We start from the raw sequence: 19,700 nt of genomic DNA on the forward strand, positions 1-19,700 counted from the left end.
ACCGCATTTGATACAAATGCTCCAAAACTCCGCAACCTTCCACGGGCTTGCGGACGAGGATCCTCATCTACATATAACTAATTTCTTAGAAATATGTGATACCTTTCGGATCAATGGAGCATCAAACGACGCCATACGCCTCCGTATGTTTCCGTTCTCACTAAAAGACCGAGCGAAAGCTTGGCTCAACACCCTCCCAGCTGGATCGGTAAACACCTGGGATGAACTAGCCCAAAAGTTTCTATATAAGTATTTCCCTCCTTCTAAAACTGCTAAATTAATGGCTGAAATTAATACATACTCACAAGAGGACGGGGAATCCTTATATGAAACATGGGAAAGGTTCAAGGAGCTATTACGCAAGTGTCCCCATCACGGCCTCGCAATATGGCAACAAGTATCCACTTTCTACAATGGATTGTTGCCACACACTAGGCAGACACTTGATTCTAGCTCCGGGGGACTTTTAGGTAATCGACGCCCACACGAAATATATAATCAGATTGAGGAAATTGCTCAAACCAATTTTCAATGGCACACTCCCCGGGGAAATAAGTCTATCGCCCCGGGCGCCCATAAGGTCGACGAAAGCACCTCTTTACAAGCCCAAATCGAGGCCCTTTCTTCAAAAATAAAAAAATTAGAAATGACAAAAACAGTCTCGGTTATGGCTTGTGAAGGGTGTGGTGGGTCACATGAAAATTGGAGTTGCATGAAAGAAACGGACGATCAACAAGAAATGGTAAACTACATTGATAATAGACCTAGGCCGTCAGGTCCTCCAACGGGAACTTACAACCAAGGATGGCGAAACCACCCAAACCTTGGTTGGAGGGAAACCGGCAATAGTAGTAACCAACAAAACCAACGAACAAACTTTCAGCAATCAAGAAATGAGTCACAAAATTTCACTCAACAACAAGGTGGACGAGAAAGGCTCGAAGATACTATATCTCGCCTCGTCTCCGACACTGATAAGAAAAACTCGGAGAGATTTCTACAATTAGAATCTAATTTTAGGAATCAACAAGCTAGCATTCAAAACATAGAAAAACAAATAAATCAACTAGCACAAAATTTTTCCGAGAGACCGCAAGGCGCATTACCTAGCAATACCGAAACAAACCCAAAGGCGCAAGTTCACCTCATCACGCTACGAAACCGCACCGTAGGGCCTGCAGAAGTACCTTCACCAACGGAAGAAACAATGCCAACACATCTGCAGGAAAAGAACTCTCCTCCATCACCAGAGCGTACCAAGGCCCCTCGAGTTCCGTACCCCGGTAGGTTAATTCGTCAAAAGACCAATGAGCAGTTCGCAAAATTCGAAAGTCTGTTAAAACAGTTGCATGTCAATATTCCTTTTATCGAAGTCCTAACCCAAATGCCCAAATATTCTAAATTTATGAGGGACTTCCTTACACATAAAAAGAAAATTGAAAATTTGCAATTAGTTAATTTAGGTGAAGAATGCTCTGCCCTCGTACTCAATAAACTACCCCAAAAGAAAATCGATCCCGGTTCACGATTCCATGCTCAATAGGGGAATCACCCGTTCGCAATGCCTTGGCCGACTTAGGGTCTAGCATTAACCTCATGCCCTCATCGATGTTCAAAAGGCTTGGCTTGGGAACCACGAGCCCTACAAAAATAAGCATACAACTCGCTGATCGATCAGTCAAGTTCCCACAAGGTGTCATCGAGAATGTCTTGGTAAGGGTAAGCAGATTCGTTTATCCAGTTGACTTTGTCATACTCGACATGGAGGAAGACACCGAGGTCCCCCTTATCCTAGGGAGACCCTTCCTTGCCACAGCACAAGCAGTGGTAGACATGAATGACGGGACACTGACTTTGAGGTATGGGGACGATGAGGTGAAGTTCGGCGTTGGGAAGAAAATAGAGGACGACGACCCAGTCAATTACATGAAGGTTATTGATTCAAGCTTGGATGCCGCTCTCCGACGGTGTAACTTGGGAAGCAAGGCACTCCACTCAGAAGATATATAACCAGGAATCGGGTCTAGCCAAGGACCCTTATAAACGTGGCACACCACGGAGGCATTCCGCGGATCTATCCTTAGTTTAGTTTAGTTTAATCTTTTAGTTTTTGCAGAATAAAACACACTCATGGTGGTAATGGATGAAAAAGGGAACGAGAAAAATGAAACCATGCACGAAGAACAGAGCAACCCGACAAAAATCTCCATCACAGAAGGCTCAACACGGGCCGTGCTCAACCAACACGGCCCCATGCTGAGCCCCTGCAGAAAAATCACCCAGTTCAGGTAACTGGACACGGGCCGTGTTCAGCGGACACGCCCCCGTGTCCAGGCTTCTGTTTCAATTCTGTAATTTTTGTTACTGGCACTTGACCACGGGGCCGTGCCCGGTGAACACGGGGCCGTGTCCAGGATGCCAGTAACATAAATCTTTGCTTTTTAACACACTTTTATACATTCTAATCAACCAAAAATATTATTTTTGGACACATTAAGGACAATGTGTAATTTAAGTGTGGGGGGGATGCTAAAACCTTGAAATTTTGCAAAATCCTAAACACAAGCCTTACACAAAACTCTATTGGAACCGCTAAACACCCCAAATTTTTTCAAAAACTTTTTCATTTTTTTTATTATTTACTTGTCTTAGTTTAAGTTGGAAATAACAAGTTCTAAAAAGGTTATATTTTTACAAGTTTACAACCGATAGCGTCGTGATAAAAAAAGGAACCAACATAAGAAAATTATGAAACGGCATAACAAGTCTAGTTTAAAATTCGATTATATATGCTTGGTCACATTAAAAACCCATTCCCACAAAAGTGAGTTTTGAGCCTTTATTGAGCATAAAAATAAACATATTTAGATTAAATGCTCATTTTTCGTTTCTTGTGTGAATAGCCGCTCGGTCCTTACAAATCTAGAACTTGCCACGACGATACATTCCCGGTCCTTACCAACTTAAACCCAAGTAAGTAAATGATGGAGGCATTAGGACTAACCATATCACCATCATCCACCATATAATGATGAAGTCAAAAACATACAAAAGCTATAAAAAGGCTTTAGGACTAACCATATCACCATTAGGATTTTTCTTAGATTTCTAGCTTCTGCAGAGCTCAGCACGGGGCCGTGCCAGGTCGGACACGGGCCGTGCTCAGCAAAGTTACTGGCAGTTTTTGTTTTTCAAGTTACAGAAGGCTGACCACGGGGCCGTGCCGGTGCAACACGGGGCCGTGTCCAACTTCCAGTAACTGGGATCTGAAAAACAATCACTGTATTTCCGACCACGGGGCCATGTTCGCTCAACACGGGGCCGTGGTGAACCTTCTGACCAACATTCTTTTTTGTTTTTATTGCAGGACTTGGAACCCGACGCCATCCTCACGTAGTGTATGAGCTCCAGTTCCAATAAAGACATAAAGGAACCATTAGAAGAACCCGAACGCTTTCTCAGAAAAAGGTTAAAAGCCAAAAACCAAGAGAAGGTTTCGGGTGATCCACCCCCAATGGCGGACCAACGTACCTTTATGGATTATCTACGGCCCACCGTAGGTAATCTAGGCGCCGCTATCAATGCTCCGAATGTCGAAGCCAATAACTTCGAACTTCGACCGCATTTGATACAAATGCTCCAAAACTCCGCAACCTTCCACGGGCTTGCGGACGAGGATCCTCATCTACATATAACTAATTTCTTAGAAATATGTGATACCTTTCGGATCAATGGAGCATCAAACGACGCCATACGCCTCCGTATGTTTCCGTTCTCACTAAAAGACCGAGCGAAAGCTTGGCTCAACACCCTCCCAGCTGGATCGGTAAACACCTGGGATGAACTAGCCCAAAAGTTTCTATATAAGTATTTCCCTCCTTCTAAAACTGCTAAATTAATGGCTGAAATTAATACATACTCACAAGAGGACGGGGAATCCTTATATGAAACATGGGAAAGGTTCAAGGAGCTATTACGCAAGTGTCCCCATCACGGCCTCGCAATATGGCAACAAGTATCCACTTTCTACAATGGATTGTTGCCACACACTAGGCAGACACTTGATTCTAGCTCCGGGGGACTTTTAGGTAATCGACGCCCACACGAAATATATAATCAGATTGAGGAAATTGCTCAAACCAATTTTCAATGGCACACTCCCCGGGGAAATAAGTCTATCGCCCCGGGCGCCCATAAGGTCGACGAAAGCACCTCTTTACAAGCCCAAATCGAGGCCCTTTCTTCAAAAATAAAAAAATTAGAAATGACAAAAACAGTCTCGGTTATGGCTTGTGAAGGGTGTGGTGGGTCACATGAAAATTGGAGTTGCATGAAAGAAACGGACGATCAACAAGAAATGGTAAACTACATTGATAATAGACCTAGGCCGTCGGGTCCTCCAACGGGAACTTACAACCAAGGATGGCGAAACCACCCAAACCTTGGTTGGAGGGAAACCGGCAATAGTAGTAACCAACAAAACCAACGAACAAACTTTCAGCAATCAAGAAATGAGTCACAAAATTTCACTCAACAACAAGGTGGACGAGAAAGGCTCGAAGATACTATATCTCGCCTCGTCTCCGACACTGATAAGAAAAACTCGGAGAGATTTCTACAATTAGAATCTAATTTTAGGAATCAACAAGCTAGCATTCAAAACATAGAAAAACAAATAAATCAACTAGCACAAAATTTTTCCGAGAGACCGCAAGGCGCATTACCTAGCAATACCGAAACAAACCCAAAGGCGCAAGTTCACCTCATCACGCTACGAAACCGCACCGTAGGGCCTGCAGAAGTACCTTCACCAACGGAAGAAACAATGCCAACACATCTGCAGGAAAAGAACTCTCCTCCATCACCAGAGCCTACCAAGGCCCCTCGAGTTCCGTACCCCGGTAGGTTAATTCGTCAAAAGACCAATGAGCAGTTCGCAAAATTCGAAAGTCTGTTAAAACAGTTGCATGTCAATATTCTAAATTTATGAGGGACTTCCTTACACATAAAAAGAAAATTGAAAATTTGCAATTAGTTAATTTAGGCGAAGAATGCTCTGCCCTCGTACTCAATAAACTACCCCAAAAGAAAATCGATCCCGGAAGTTTCACGATTCCATGCTCAATAGGGGAATCACCCGTTCGCAATGCCTTGGCCGACTTAGGGGCTAGCATTAACCTCATGCCCTCATCGATGTTCAAAAGGCTTGGCTTGGGAACCACGAGCCCTACAAAAATAAGCATACAACTCGCTGATCGATCAGTCAAGTTCCCACAAGGTGTCATCGAGAATGTCTTGGTAAGGGTAAGCAGATTCGTTTATCCAGTTGACTTTGTCATACTCGACATGGAGGAAGACACCGAGGTCCCCCTTATCCTAGGGAGACCCTTCCTTGCCACAGCACAAGCAGTGGTAGACATGAATGACGGGACACTGACTTTGAGGTATGGGGACGATGAGGTGAAGTTCGGCGTTGGGAAGAAAATAGAGGACGACGACTCAGTCAATTACATGAAGGTTATTGATTCAAGCTTGGATGCCGCTCTCCGACGGTGTAACTTGGGAAGCAAGGCACTCCACTCAGAAGATATATAACCAGGAATCGGGTCTAGCCAAGGACCCTTATAAACGTGGCGCACCACGGAGGCATTCCGCGGATCTATCCTTAGTTTAGTTTAGTTTAATCTTTTAGTTTTTGCAGAATAAAACACACTCATGGTGGTAATGGATGAAAAAGGGAACGAGAAAAATGAAACCATGCACGAAGAACAGAGCAACCCGACAAAAATCTCCATCACAGAAGGCTCAACACGGGCCGTGCTCAACCAACACGGCCCCATGCTGAGCCCCTGCAGAAAAATCACCCAGTTCAGGTAACTGGACACGGGCCGTGTTCAGCGGACACGCCCCCGTGTCCAGGCTTCTGTTTCAATTCTGTAATTTTTGTTACTGGCACTTGACCACGGGGCCGTGCCCGGTGAACACGGGGCCGTGTCCAGGATGCCAGTAACATAAATCTTTGCTTTTTAACACACTTTTATACATTCTAATCAACCAAAAATATTATTTTTGGACACATTGAGGACAATGTGTAATTTAAGTGTGGGGGGGATGCTAAAACCTTGAAATTTTGCAAAATCCTAAACACAAGCCTTACACAAAACTCTATTGGAACCGCTAAACACCCCAAATTTTTTCAAAAACTTTTTCATTTTTTTTTATTATTTACTTGTCTTAGTTTAAGTTGGGAATAACAAGTTCTAAAAAGGTTATATTTTTACAAGTTTACAACCGATAGCGTCGTGATAAAAAAAGGAACCAACATAAGAAAATTATGAAACGGCATAACAAGTCTAGTTTAAAATTCGATTATATATGCTTGGTCACATTAAAAACCCATTCCCACAAAAGTGAGTTTTGAGCCTTTATTGAGCATAAAAATAAACATATTTAGATTAAATGCTCATTTTTCGTTTCTTGTGTGAATAGCCGCTCGGTCCTTACAAATCTAGAACTTGCCACGACGATACATTCCCGGTCCTTACCAACTTAAACCCAAGTAAGTAAATGATGGAGGCATTAGGACTAACCATTTTTTTTTTCAAAACCATTATTTTTCATTTTTTTACCTACCCAAAACCCCCCTAGATAGCCCCTTTGAGCCTAAACCTTTCATTTCATTACCCCAAAACCCTTTTTACCCACCAAAAACCTTTTTATTTATTTTTTTTATTTTAGTAACAAGTTCGCTTTTTCGTAAACATCACCTTTTTATGTGACGATTGAAAAAAAAATATATATATATATATATATATATAATGATGAAGTCAAAAACAAACAAAAGCTATAAAAAGCTTGTTTGGAGAAATACTTCAAAAAATAAAAACTCACTAAAAATAAGGTACTTCACGAAAACCGACGCTTGTTACGATTTTCGCCCTTTTTACTAACCACTAACCAACCACCCACCTTTAAACCCAAGCCCTCACCCAAAAAGTCCTCTTGATATTTACAAAGGTAAAAAGTTAAAAAGGAGGAGGATTGATTGCTTGGCAAGCCTATGGAAGACGTAAGTTCCGTGCCGCTCTCGAGTGATTCACTAAAATATACACCTTCGGCCGAGTGTTGAGTGATCTCCCGTGAGGTATGTGAACTTGTATATAAATGGAATTTTAATAAGGCATGCTATGCCCAAATAAGTAATTCATCTTATGAAAAGTTCAAAATAAATCATGACGAATAGGATTGTAAATAAATAAAAATAAAACCTATAAAAACCTTGGATTCCCGACACTCTAGGACAAGCTAAAAAACTTTTCTTCTACCTATTCCATTTGGGAGTGTAAGCCACATTTAAAGAGTTTTGCTTGAGGACAAGCAAAAGTTCAAGTGTGGGGGTATTTGATGTGTGTAAAATGCAACATATAAAACACATCAATTAAGGCATAAAACTAACCCTTTTTAAGTACTAATGTTGGAAAAAGAGTGTTTTTGTCTTCCTTTTGTATTTTCAGGATGAAATGAGCTCAAAATCACAAAAGAAGCAAAAAGACCACTAATTCTACCATAAATACAAGAAAAGGAACAAAAGTGGACTGCCCGGACCCTCAACGGCACTTCCCAAAGCAAAAAGGAAGAAACAGAGTCTGAACACGCCCCGTGTCCAGCGAATACGGGGGCGTGCCCAGGAAGCAGCAGAAAAGACAAACCAGTAGAAGCTTCCATTGCCCACCACGGGGCCGTGTCCAGCGAGCACGGGGGCGTGGTGAAAGTACAGCAGGCGCATTAATTGTAATTCGCAATTACAATTAATGAGGAGAGAGAGTGTCAGGCGGGCACGGGGCCGTGTCCAGCGGACACGGGGCCGTGTCCAGCCTTCTGTTCAGCCTATAAATAGAGGAGCTTGGCTTCATTCTCTCTCATCCCTTGGCACACCACCTCTCTCACACCTCATCCACCACCCACCACCACCATAACACCATCATCCACCACCATCATCCATTGTCCATCGTAGAGTGTGTGAGTCGTCTCGGGATCCAAGATTGATCGTAAGAGTTCTTGACAATCAAGGCCATGTTTGCCTAAGTCTCTTACATCACTTGGTGAAGACAAGTGTTTAGTATAATACTTTTTATTTTTAATCTTTTGCACTTTTTATTTGGTTTTGTATTAATGACTTTAATAACTAGTTACTTATGTTGAAGGTGATCTTTCCTTATCGTTTGTCCGTGGTGTCTTGGCATTATTTTACTGTCTATATAAAATAAAAGATTTTCACCATTCATATCTCTACGGTCTATATGGAGGTATGTTGGCTACCTGGTCGGGGGTTAAGGGAACGGTTTGGTAAGGGTCTTGCCCTTGTTCAGCGTTTAGAGGTCCTGCTTGGGACCTAGGTCAAATTTAGTAGGATCTCCTTCAATGCCCATAGGTATTGGATGGCGGGGATCCAAACTCTTTGACCCCCTCATAAGTTAACTACTATTAATACTATAACCCGGCTATTTAGGACTGTATCCCTGCTGACTCAGACTACTTAGCCGAGGGTAACGTCACCGCCAAAAGCGGGGCCTACCACAATTTGCATTAATAACTTAATTCATTATCTTTCAATAATCCGACCCTTTAGGATTGTATCCTTGCTGACTCAAACTACTGGGTTGAGGGTAACGTCGCCTTCAAAAGAGGGGCCTACTACAATAACTAAGATAATCTCTTAAACAAGTGCAAAAGTGCGAAAATAATCAAAGGTTATACTAATACACGTGTCGGATCCAAGTGATTCATCTTGTCTATCTGTTTTTATTTTTATTTTTATTTTTCAGCATTTAGTTAGTTTTTATTTTCTTAGTTTAAAATCATTTTTCTAACTTTTTGATTTGATTAGACGTTGAGGATAAACCGGTATTAAAAGCTCTTGTGTCCTTGGACGACCTCGGTATCTTACCAACACTATACTACGTCCACGATGGGTGCACTTGCCCATATGTGTGTTTAGTGTTAGTGAATATCGTGTTTTATAAATTTAAAACTTGGCTAAAAGTGTAAAAAGGGCTTAAATATATATCTAAAAACATATATACACTGACACGCATCACTGACCATACCCAAAGGTCCTGTGAGGCAACTGCTTGAAGAATAATACCTTTTAGAAAATATAACGTTAACCTAAGTTAAAAAAGTATGAATGCATGTAAATAATAAATAAAAAAATAGTAATGTACCTTTAGAAAAATGCACCAAGGTATCTCGCGTTGTTTTCTCGGCCATTTTTAAATATTCGTCGTTGATGTCCGTCGTGTTTCCGTACCAAAGGACCCGTAGAGCTGAAGTACACTTTTGAATACCGGCGAATTCAAGTGTCTTTTTCGCATCAGCTTTTTGTTTAAAATAATCATACGTGTTTTCCAAGTCTTCAACAATGCGTAGAAATAAACGTTTACTCATCTGGAAATGACGCCTAAAAACTTCGGGATTTGGGTAAGTAAGCGCTTCAGCGAAGTAATCTTTAATCAACTGGTCGTTTTCCGATTGTCGGTCTCGTTGAATATATTTTCTTGGTAAAATCTCATGTTGAGGCTCGCTAAAATGTTTAAAATAACGAGTCACTAGTTCGCACGCACTTGTAACCGCCTCTTGCTCGAGCTCCTCATCGGTCGAGACACCCCCATTCGCTAAGAATTTTATGTGGTAGTAATTTGCAATGGACGACGAGGAAGTGGGGGAATCCATTTTTTTATAAAATGGGTGAAGGTTGTATAAAATTTTGATGTTTGAAGTTGTGGGTGAAAGAGTTTTTTGGTTGTGGTTTGTATAAAATGGATGAGGAATGAGAGTATTTATATAAAAAATGGTTGAATTAAAACAAAAAAATAAATGAAGTAGCCGTTACATTACCGTTGCCAACGGTAATTGGTCAAATGAATCCCCCATCCGGGCGTGGAATATAGAACGCTCTAGACCATTTTTCTCGAAAAAACGCCCACGGGGGCCGAACAGGGGCGTGGTTTAGGCGTTGTCGGGCATAAAAACGCCCACATTTGCATGAGTACGCACGATCAAAGTGTAATATTGTAAAAATCTCATTCACATGCCACTCACATGCAAAAGACCATGCATATGCAAGTCACATGCATATTCCACCATCGTTTTTAAACTCTCGTAACCTTTCTATACGTGATCATTTTTTGAGTTAAATGTGATTTTAGTCCCTGTGGTTTAGGTCATTTTGCTAATTTAGTCCAAAGGTTTCATTTTTCACCTGTATGTGCAAAACGGTTTCACCGTTGCCATTTTAGTCCATTGGGTTAACTACATCCATTTTTTCTATTAACGAGAAGGGTAATTCGGTCATTTTATATGGTCGGATTTCCTTTCTAGTTAACAGAATTACATATAAAATGACCGAATTACCCTTCTCGTTAACAGAAAAAATGGATGAAGTTAAACTAGTGGACTAAAATGGCAACGGTGAAACCTTTTTGGACCCACGGGTGAAAAATGAAACATTTGGACTAAGCTAGCAAAATGGACTAAACTACAGGGACTAAAATGGCATTTAACTCTTATTTTTTTAAATTACACCATAAAATCGAGTATTTTATTATTTTTCCGACGACTAAATTAAAAAATGGCATGAATTGGGTGTTCAATAAAAACATCATAAAAACATCAAGTTCAGAAAAACGTCATGAAAAATACACAGTTGAAAACGCAATAAAACACAAAGTTCAGAAAAATTTATATATTTTGTAAGAAAAATAGACTTTGTATCCGAATCTCACCCTTGTTGAATAACTTATAATTAAATGGTTTAATATGTATTCAACATAGTTTTCTTACTATGTAACCAATATTATTGTTATTTTCAGGAAGTTTTGTTGAGAATGTATAAACTACGTACTAAACTTTGACCATATCATTCGCTTTCCTATATATTATGTACGTATATATTCCCGAAGGTTTATAGGAAATTAATATTGCCAGTGTCGTATTTTTCCCTTTCGAAACATGCAACCTTATGAATACTATATATAATTTATTTATATATTTGTAGGGTGAGGTGTGACATTTGTGCCTTTACAACCAGTATATAATTTCGAGCAATTTCGAATCCAATGAAATCTTGTGTTTCATTCCGAAAAATTGTATAATTACATGTGACATTCACACATTTCAGTCCATGTACAATTTCAACCCCTTAAAGCTTTTTTGGAAGTTATACGTAAACTATTACGCAAACGTAATCAGTTTAACGCAACGTACACTCCGGAACAATGACATAAGCTAAACATACCCTAAATACCCTTTACATAACTTAGAAATAAGTTTTGAAGGGTTCAGTATAGCAAAAACATGTTTATTCGTGCTTAAGGACTATTTGCGTCAAACTGTGAAAGTCTACCGATTCGCGTATTTCTTAATACGGAACACGTACGCACATCCAAAAATTTTTATAATCATTAAAATCTTGTATTTTAGTGATGAGAATGCAAAAATATCATTCATTGCGCAATTTCAGTCGTTTTCATGTTCGTTAAAGCGTTCGTCGTAATTAAGGGAAAAACGCGACAACCGAACGAACTGACATCCACGACATTTTTGGGCATAATTCAAGTTAAATATGCTTTAACTTCCTTATGGAACCTAAAAATAAGGTTAACGGGTGTTAGAAGTGCCAAAACGCGACGGAACAAGTCCAGGGGCCAAAGTTGCCAAAACGGAAACTTCAGCCCCTGCATCTGGCTTACGGACCGTGTACACAGGACCTATGCAGTCCGTAAATGGTCACCAGATGTGCTGTTTTGGACCGCCAAATCCTCTCTTAGTGCCTACACTCACATTACAAAATCAAAACATAAAGGCCTCTCTACAGGTTTTCTTCTTCTTCATCCCTAGTCGTATCTCTTTGCTTTCAGTTTCTTTTCAATTAAGGCCTCGATCATTCTCAAGCTTTTCTTCAACCATTTTTAATCTAAGGTTTTCAATTCTTTCACTATTTCTAATCCACCTCTCTACTTAAATCTAAGGTTTTCAATTCTTTCACTATTTTTAATCCACCTCTCTACAGGTTTTCAATTCTTTCTTTAGATCTTTACTGTTTGCCTTTATTATTCGATAAAATCACTTTTGTAATTCTTTAAAATGACTCTCCTGCTCATTACTCCACCTTCACTTGTTTCTTCTACACAACACTACGATTCTCATTGGTTTAAAATTCATTGAGAAGCTAGTTATTGTAAGTTGCACGCCAGGTGTTCGATGAAATGTCGAGAAGAAAAACCATTTGTTTTAAAGCTGAATGTCAGTTGTTTACGACAATTGATTGAATAATCAGCTGCTTCAAATAGTTTCCGTTGGGGTTTTAGATGTGATAAAGATCTAGATGTCGGATTTGGAACACCGAAAATAGATTAGGACTCCTTTTGGTTCTGTTTCGAAAGCCCGCAATGGATTGAGTGTGGTGTACCTTAAACGGGAGGTGGGGCAACTTGTCGTTGCCCCCACTAACCCATTACTTTCGTTATTTATTTCCCAAGCTCAGCGCGAATTTTCCTTAAACTTCGTTTGTATTTTGAATTGTTGATGCCTGGGTCTAGACTGGGGGTTTTGTCTGGGGCTTTGACTGTTTGTGGGGCTCCATCCGAGGAGGGGGTTGTTGGTTCCTCAAGGGGTGTCTGGTTGTGCCCTTTTAAAAGCTTCCATTGTTGCCCTAATGGACAAGCAGGGGCTAAGGGGTTCCCGAGGTTGGTGGCCCATATCAAGCGGCTTCATTTGTCTTCAGATGACAAGAAGTGGGCCATGTGGGATGCCGTAGCTACGAATAAGGATTTGTTTGTTTCAGTTGGTCAGGCTCTTAAGGTCTCTGGCCAATGGTTATGTGGGTAGTGTATGTGTTTACATGCTCTCAGTCGGGGGTGCCACAATGCAGATGGAGTGGCACGGTTCAAGTTGGTTACGGGAAATGCAGAGGAGTTTATGGTGGGGATTCCTACGTCACATGTTGGAAAGGAGATTGTTTCTTTTGGAGGTATGGGGGTGGATGTGAATCTGCTTGATCGTGTCTTCTCTCTTCCCATCAAAACAATTAAGAGCATCCCTCATAGTTGTCGAATGGCCTTTTCCGAGGCTTTAACGACATCTTTGTGCAAGGTGGTGGCTATGCCAGAGTCTGTTGAGGCGTGGGTGAGACTTTTGTTGTTACCACGTTGCACGTTGCAGATTTTCAGGCCTTCTAACCGCCAGGAGCGCAGGTCGGGGAACAGGAAGTCCTTACAATGTCTTAGTATTCAGCGGGCCCTGGCAGCGTGGGGCAATGGGGATGGTTTTGCTGAACTCATCCTATCACTTTTTGCCGAACCATCAGAGGTGGTTACGCGCCCTAATGAGCCTCCCCATGGGTCCAATAATTCTAGGGTGGGCACCAACGTTAAGCAATGTTTACGGAAATTTGCAGAGGGTCATTTCACTGCGGCGGTGAAAGTTTTATGTTCTTCAGGAGTTGCACCTCTTGGTGAGGATACTATGAAAGCTTTGGTGGCTAAACATCCTGTCTTACCTCCTCCGGTTATGCCTGGGTCCTTACTATCAGAGCCACCCCTTATTGTGGATGTTGATAACGTTCTTGGGTGCATTAAATCTTTCCCCAAAGAGACCTCTTGTGGGAGGGATGGGTTGAGGGCACAACACATTTTGGATGCTCTATGTGGAGAGGGGTTAGTGATCGCTTGCGGGCTGCTTAAGGCTATTTCTGAGGTGGTCAACTTGTGCTTGGGTGGGAGGTGCCCTAGGGTCTTGGCGGAGTTTGTTGCTTCTGCGCCCCTCACGCCCTTACTAAAACCGGACAACGGGATTAGGCCTATTGCCGTGGCGCAATCTGGAGGAGGTTAGTCTCTAAGGCGGCTATGAGGGGGGTCGGGAAGGAGATGGCTAAATATCTCGGTGATTTTCAATTTGGGGTGGGTATTCCTAGTGGGGCTGAGGCTGTGCTCCATAGTGCGAACAGGTTCTTAAACGTGTTCCACTCGGATGGGTCGTTGGCCATGATTACTGTTGATTTCTCTAATGCTTTCAACCTGGTGGATAGAACCGCCCTTTTGTCAGAAGTTCGGACCCGATGCCCGTCCATTTCCTTATGTGTGGATTTTCTATATGGACAGCCAGCCAGATTATATGTCGGAGACGATCATATTTGGTCCACCACTAGGCTTCAGCACGGAGACCCCTTGGGGCCTCTTCTCTTTGCCTTAGTGTTGCATCCCCTCATTCATCAGATACGAGATAGATGCAAGCTACTCTTCCATGCTTGGTACTTAGATGATGGTACGATTATAGGAGATGCTAAAGAGGTAGCTAAAACTTTAGAAATCATCAGGACTAAGGGGCCTTGTTTGGGGCTTCAACTTAACGTCAAGAAAACAGAAGTTTTTTGGCCATCATGCAATGGAGTTAAGGCGCAAAAGGGTTTGTTTCCTAGTGGGATTGGAAGGCCGGTGTCGGGTGTCAAACTCCTCGGGGGCACTGTTAGTCGGGATGCGGGTTTTATTAGTAGGTTGGCCGTGAAAAGGGCATCTTGTGCAGTAGATCTGATGAGTTATCTTCCACATCTGCGTGACCCTCAATGCGAGCTCCTCTTGTTGCGCTCTTGCATGGGTGTTGCGAAGTTGTTGTTCGGCCTCAGAACGTGCCAACCCACGTTTGTTGGGGAGGCTGTTTCGGTTTTTGACAAAGGCCTTCGGATAGCTATCGAGGATATTGTGGTTTGCAGGGGTCCGTTTTTTGGGGATCTTCAATGGAGGCTTGCATCCCTTCCGACCCGTTTTGGGGGTTTGGGTTTATGTTCGGCTGAGGATGTATCTACGTATGCTTTCGTGGCATCGAGGGCGCAATCTTGGAGTTTGCAGGACCACATTCTTCGGGACTATGGTATTGTCGGGTTAGATTCTGATTATGTGTGTGCGTTGGATTGCATGCACACGTCCCTTCCAGATTTCGATATTAGCGGTTTCTCTAATAAGGACACCACCCCCTAAAACCCAGGATGCTTTGGCGAGTGCCCTATTTAGTAGAACTGTCCAGAGTTTGGGAGAGAAGTTTAGTCTATCCCCTCGTCAGAAAGCTGTGTTCGATTGTCTCCGGGCTCCTCATGCTCAGACAGTCATCCCCATTAAAGGACTAGGCCAACACATGTCGGCAGTGGAATACCGGGCAATCCTTAAGTACCGGCTAATGATCCCTCTGTTTCCGGTTGATGAGCCCTGTCCAGTTTGCCAGAAGGTTTGTTTAGATACTTTTGGCGAGCATGCGGTTCACTGTAAGGAGTTGCCTGGTTTTAAATACAGGCATGATTTGGTAAGGGATATTCTGTTTGATGTTTTAAAGCGGGCAGGGATTTCAGCAAAAAAGGAGGCTCCGGTGAACTTTTTGACGGACCCGCTCGATGGGAGGTCTACTCTTCGACCAACTGATATTCTTGTGTTTGGGTGGGCCAGGGGAAAACACGCTTGTGTGGACCTTACAGGAGTGTCCCCTCTTGTTGGGCTCAGGGATAATGGGTTTGTTGCTGGCCAGGCTGCATTGAAGCAGAATCAAGCAAGGTCGCTAAACATGAGAAGGCATGTATAGAGAATCAACATGCGTTTATCCCATTTGCTTTTGATACATTTGGTTCCCTAGCCCCAGAGGCTGTGGAATTCCTAAACAGGGTTCAACGGGTTGTGAATAGTAATCTCTCAACCTTTAAGGGTTGTTTCGTCTTTAGTAGGATTGGTTTTGCAATTCAAAAGGGGGTTGCGGCACAGCTTGTTGCCCGTTTACCTGCCACTTGTTTGTAACTTGTTACTTTGGCATTTTAATTTAAAATTTCTTAATGAAAAAAAAATTAATTTATGTTACAAAAAAAAAACTTTTGTGTTTTCCAAGCTTGAAACCTGATCCAAACACTTGTTGCAGTCTTGTAAATCCTTGGAGAACACTCAAAACACATGGCATGATCATACAACTCCAAGATTAGTATAAATAGCAAGCCTTACTTCTTCAATCTTTGCCTATTTCATTCTCTTCTCATCTCCCACAATCTTGAAGCTTGCTTCCATCTTTTGGAGGCCTCCCACCTGAGATCTTAAGTGTTCCCAAACACAAGTAAGTTCTCATCCTAGTCTATTTCAATTCTTTTAGCTATTTTGAGCTAAAAGTCAAACAGTTTGACTTACTGTTTGACTTTCGGTTTTGACCATGAATTGGTCAAGTCAAAGTTCAATCGAACTTTGCAATGTGATCGTAATCACGAAGGATATAATCCCTTGCGATTATATCTACTGATTACCATGTTTACTATTCGAATTGACGAGTCAAAGTTTCGGTCAAAATGCACATTTTGTGCATTTTACGACGGAACTATTTTCGGGTATCAAAACACTAAGTTTTGACACCAGGTCAGTTTTGCAACTTAGTTAGACATGTTTTGACATGTTTAACTCGTCACTTCTAGTTTAGTGCTTATTTAAGGTCGTAAGTCGAGCAGTTTGACCGGCTTTGACTTTCGAATCCGACCCGTTTGGTCGATCATAGGATCCGACCAAACACATGTAGATGACCATAGTTGTATAGCGAATAACCTACTGAGGTTATACCTTATGGTCATGTCGTTTGGTTAGTTATACCATAAGTCGTTTCTAGATGCCTAAAAATGACCAAAATGCCCTTTTTGCACATAAACTCATTTTAAGCATAAGTAACCAACTTTTTGACATGTAAACTGATGTTGAAACATTTTCAAACATGTTTGGGCATTTAAGACTTATCATAGGACTTGTTTGACCATCCGACCATACTTTTACGCAAATGGCACGTTAAAGTAGCGTAAATTACCTTAACGAGTCATAACTGATCAAAAGCATTTAGGATTCATTCCAAATCAGAATGTTGAGTTTGTTGAACCATTTCATATGAGTTCCAACACTCATTTGGTTTACAAGACCTCATTCTATCTGATTTCCCTGATTATGTTCCATTACTCTAACATAGTATCCGATACATTAGGACACGTTTGAAGCCTTGTTATTTCACTTGATTCGAGGACTCTTTGCAATCCCAAGTGAGTACATAGTTCCCCTCTTTTATGCTTTCAATTGTTTTTGGGTGACTCATATGTGCCAAACTAGTTTTTAAGTTTTCAAAAACAAAGTCTATGGTTTATATAAAACACGACGATTTCAATAATGTGAATGAACTTGTTGGTGCGTTATCCATAACACGAATGACATTCATTAGCTTTGATCAAGCCGACCAGTAGTATGTTATGGTACCAGAGGACTGACAATCCCGTTACTAGGCTATTCACTAGATTTGGTGGGTAGTTTTAGAGGTGTACTAATTGTTTTTTTTTTTTTGTTTTTTTTTTTGAAAAACCGGTCCAGTTTTGAACCGAACTTGTTTTTTCGTCCAAAACAAAAACCGGTTTTTTTAATAACCGGTTTTAGTTACTAACTGGTTTTCCAAGTCCAAAATAGAAACCAGTGTAACCGGTTGGGATCGGTTTTTAACTAGTTTTTGCCAAAAAAACCGTCTTTTTAAAAACCAGTTTCGGTTATTAACCAGTTTTTCAGATCAAGAATACTAACCGGGCACAAACCGGTGGTTCGGTTTGGTTCTAAAACTGGTTAAAAAACGGTTTCGTTTTTTTCCGGTTACAGTTCTAAAACCGATTTTTTGTACACCTCTAGGTAGTTTGGGGAACGAAGAAACTGTTTCTGATTAACAAATCATGTGTTGATTTGTTAATCTTGTTAAAAAGACCTTTCAGGTTCTATTAAAGATACCCCATGTGTCACACCCGGACTTTTGCGGAAGCGTGGTTATTTGGTGTGACTTCTTAATACCACAGCAGTCAATCACAACAATGCTATATGATAAAAACACGAGATGTTCATCCATTAATTAAAGTGAGAAAATACCACAACAATATTGTCTGAAAGCATCGACACTTGAAATAAGTTACAAACCATGACGTGTTTAACTGAGTTCACAAGACTCGACAAAAGTACATAAAGAAAACCTGAGTTTAGAATTATCTATCTCGTCCAGGAAAGAAATACATCCTCTAAACTCATCAACCCTGGATGACATCTTTTATTCAAACGCAGCTTGACACATGCATACCCCGCCAGATCCACTAGTTTCCTGAAATACATGTAGTTTGAAAAATCAACAAAAGTTGAGCGAGTTCATGTGTATGTCTGTGTGTATAAACCTTTAAAGTATGTCTGTATCTATGAAAGTCTCTGGTATGTAGCAATTAAGGAAAAAGAGATCACCAATGAGTTGCAAAGCCAATGGTATGTGTGAAATGGTGCAGGAAGACTCAAACCTAGCAAATTTGTTACCGGGCCTCCGGCTGGAAGACATAGTCACCACTATGGGCCACCCTGGTCCCCATGGGTGTGGGCTCGCTACACCCAAATAGATCTATCACTCATGTCCCTCGGTCCTATGACGAGGATTAATGGCCTTAAGTGTCGTACCCACCCTTCACATGATCTAGTAGTAAACCCTCCTTAAGCTAATCATACCATTTAATAAACGTTTGTAATAATCGTAACATGTATTTCACCCCCAAAGTATAAAACTGAAAACAGTTAAAAGAAAAGGGGGACATGAACTCACTGTAGTGTGTCTCGTACCGGCAACTCAAGCTCTGTCAGCTACACGACAACCTACAACGTACTAATGTCTATTAGACGAACGGGCCGTACCTTGGCTTAGAGTTTAATGTCTTTGAGTTGCGTTTCTTATGTCTCCGAATATTATTCCAAGTTATAATTATTGGTTAAAATAATAATTATTTTAACTTTGAATTATAATTAGTTTTGGAATATTTGTTTAATCAATATTTTGTATTAATACTTCACGAGTATTTTAACTCCGTATTTTCTTCCCAAGGATGGGGGTATTTATACATGTATATTCGTATTCGAAAAAATATATTTATAAGTCCCACTTAGAAAATATATATAACTTATTTGTCAAAAATAATGTATACCCAAGAAAATATATATTTTTTCCCAAAAATTATATATCTTCTAAATATACTAGGAAAATATATATTTTTATCTCCCAAAAATATAATATATTTTCTCTTTGTTGAAAATATGATATAACTTAGTAATATTCACAAAAATCATATTTCCGCCTCTTGTATCCAAAACAATATTTACCAAAAATATATTTGTAAAAGTATTTTCCGGAATATTTCATAGGTTACGTTTTTGCGTTTGGTGTAACTTAAATATTTATTCCGTGAGATTTTTGGTATTATTTTGGAGTTGTAAATTTCCATGGTATTTGTTAAGATATATTATTTTACCCTAAAATAATATAACTAGTTCACAAATCATGCAAATATTCACACAAGCGTCTTATTATAAAATATATATTCTAAATATATATTTTTCCATTTTTATTTACAAAAACCAACCTCCGATACATTGTATTTTTGCTACAAAAATTATGGCGAAGTTTATATTTGAAAAAACATAGTTTAAAATACACTAGTAAATACTTGTCTTAGAAAATATTTTCTAACTGTTGGAATTTTTAGAAAATTTCACCATAGTTTCCTTTGTAAATGGAGGTGTCCTTGCTAATAAGCATATAATTTTCTTTTCCAAAAATCATTCAAACCATCAACAATCATACTCTAA

General features: G+C 40.5%; 1 protein-coding gene and 2 non-coding genes across 3 annotated transcripts; 1 reads left to right on the top strand and 2 right to left on the bottom strand.

Annotated features, from left to right (window-relative positions):
* Nucleotides 1-274: 274 nt before the first annotated feature.
* LOC118484480 lies at nucleotides 275-381 on the bottom strand. Its single transcript, XR_004873591.1, has one exon. It is a non-coding gene; the product is annotated as a small nucleolar RNA R71 (small nucleolar RNA).
* Nucleotides 382-3,892: 3,511 nt separating this feature from the next.
* On the bottom strand, nucleotides 3,893-3,999 carry LOC118484481. The gene has a single exon (XR_004873592.1). It is a non-coding gene; the product is annotated as a small nucleolar RNA R71 (small nucleolar RNA).
* Nucleotides 4,000-13,925: 9,926 nt separating this feature from the next.
* LOC110887654 lies at nucleotides 13,926-15,032 on the top strand. Its single transcript, XM_022135232.1, has one exon. The coding sequence runs from the start codon at nucleotides 13,926-13,928 to the stop codon at nucleotides 15,030-15,032; it is 1,107 nt and encodes a 368-aa protein (XP_021990924.1).
* The last annotated feature ends 4,668 nt before the right edge of the window (nucleotides 15,033-19,700 follow it).

Source organism: Helianthus annuus, chromosome 11, assembly GCF_002127325.2.
Source record: "Helianthus annuus cultivar XRQ/B chromosome 11, HanXRQr2.0-SUNRISE, whole genome shotgun sequence".
In the NCBI taxonomy this organism is placed as follows: domain Eukaryota; kingdom Viridiplantae; phylum Streptophyta; class Magnoliopsida; order Asterales; family Asteraceae; genus Helianthus; species Helianthus annuus.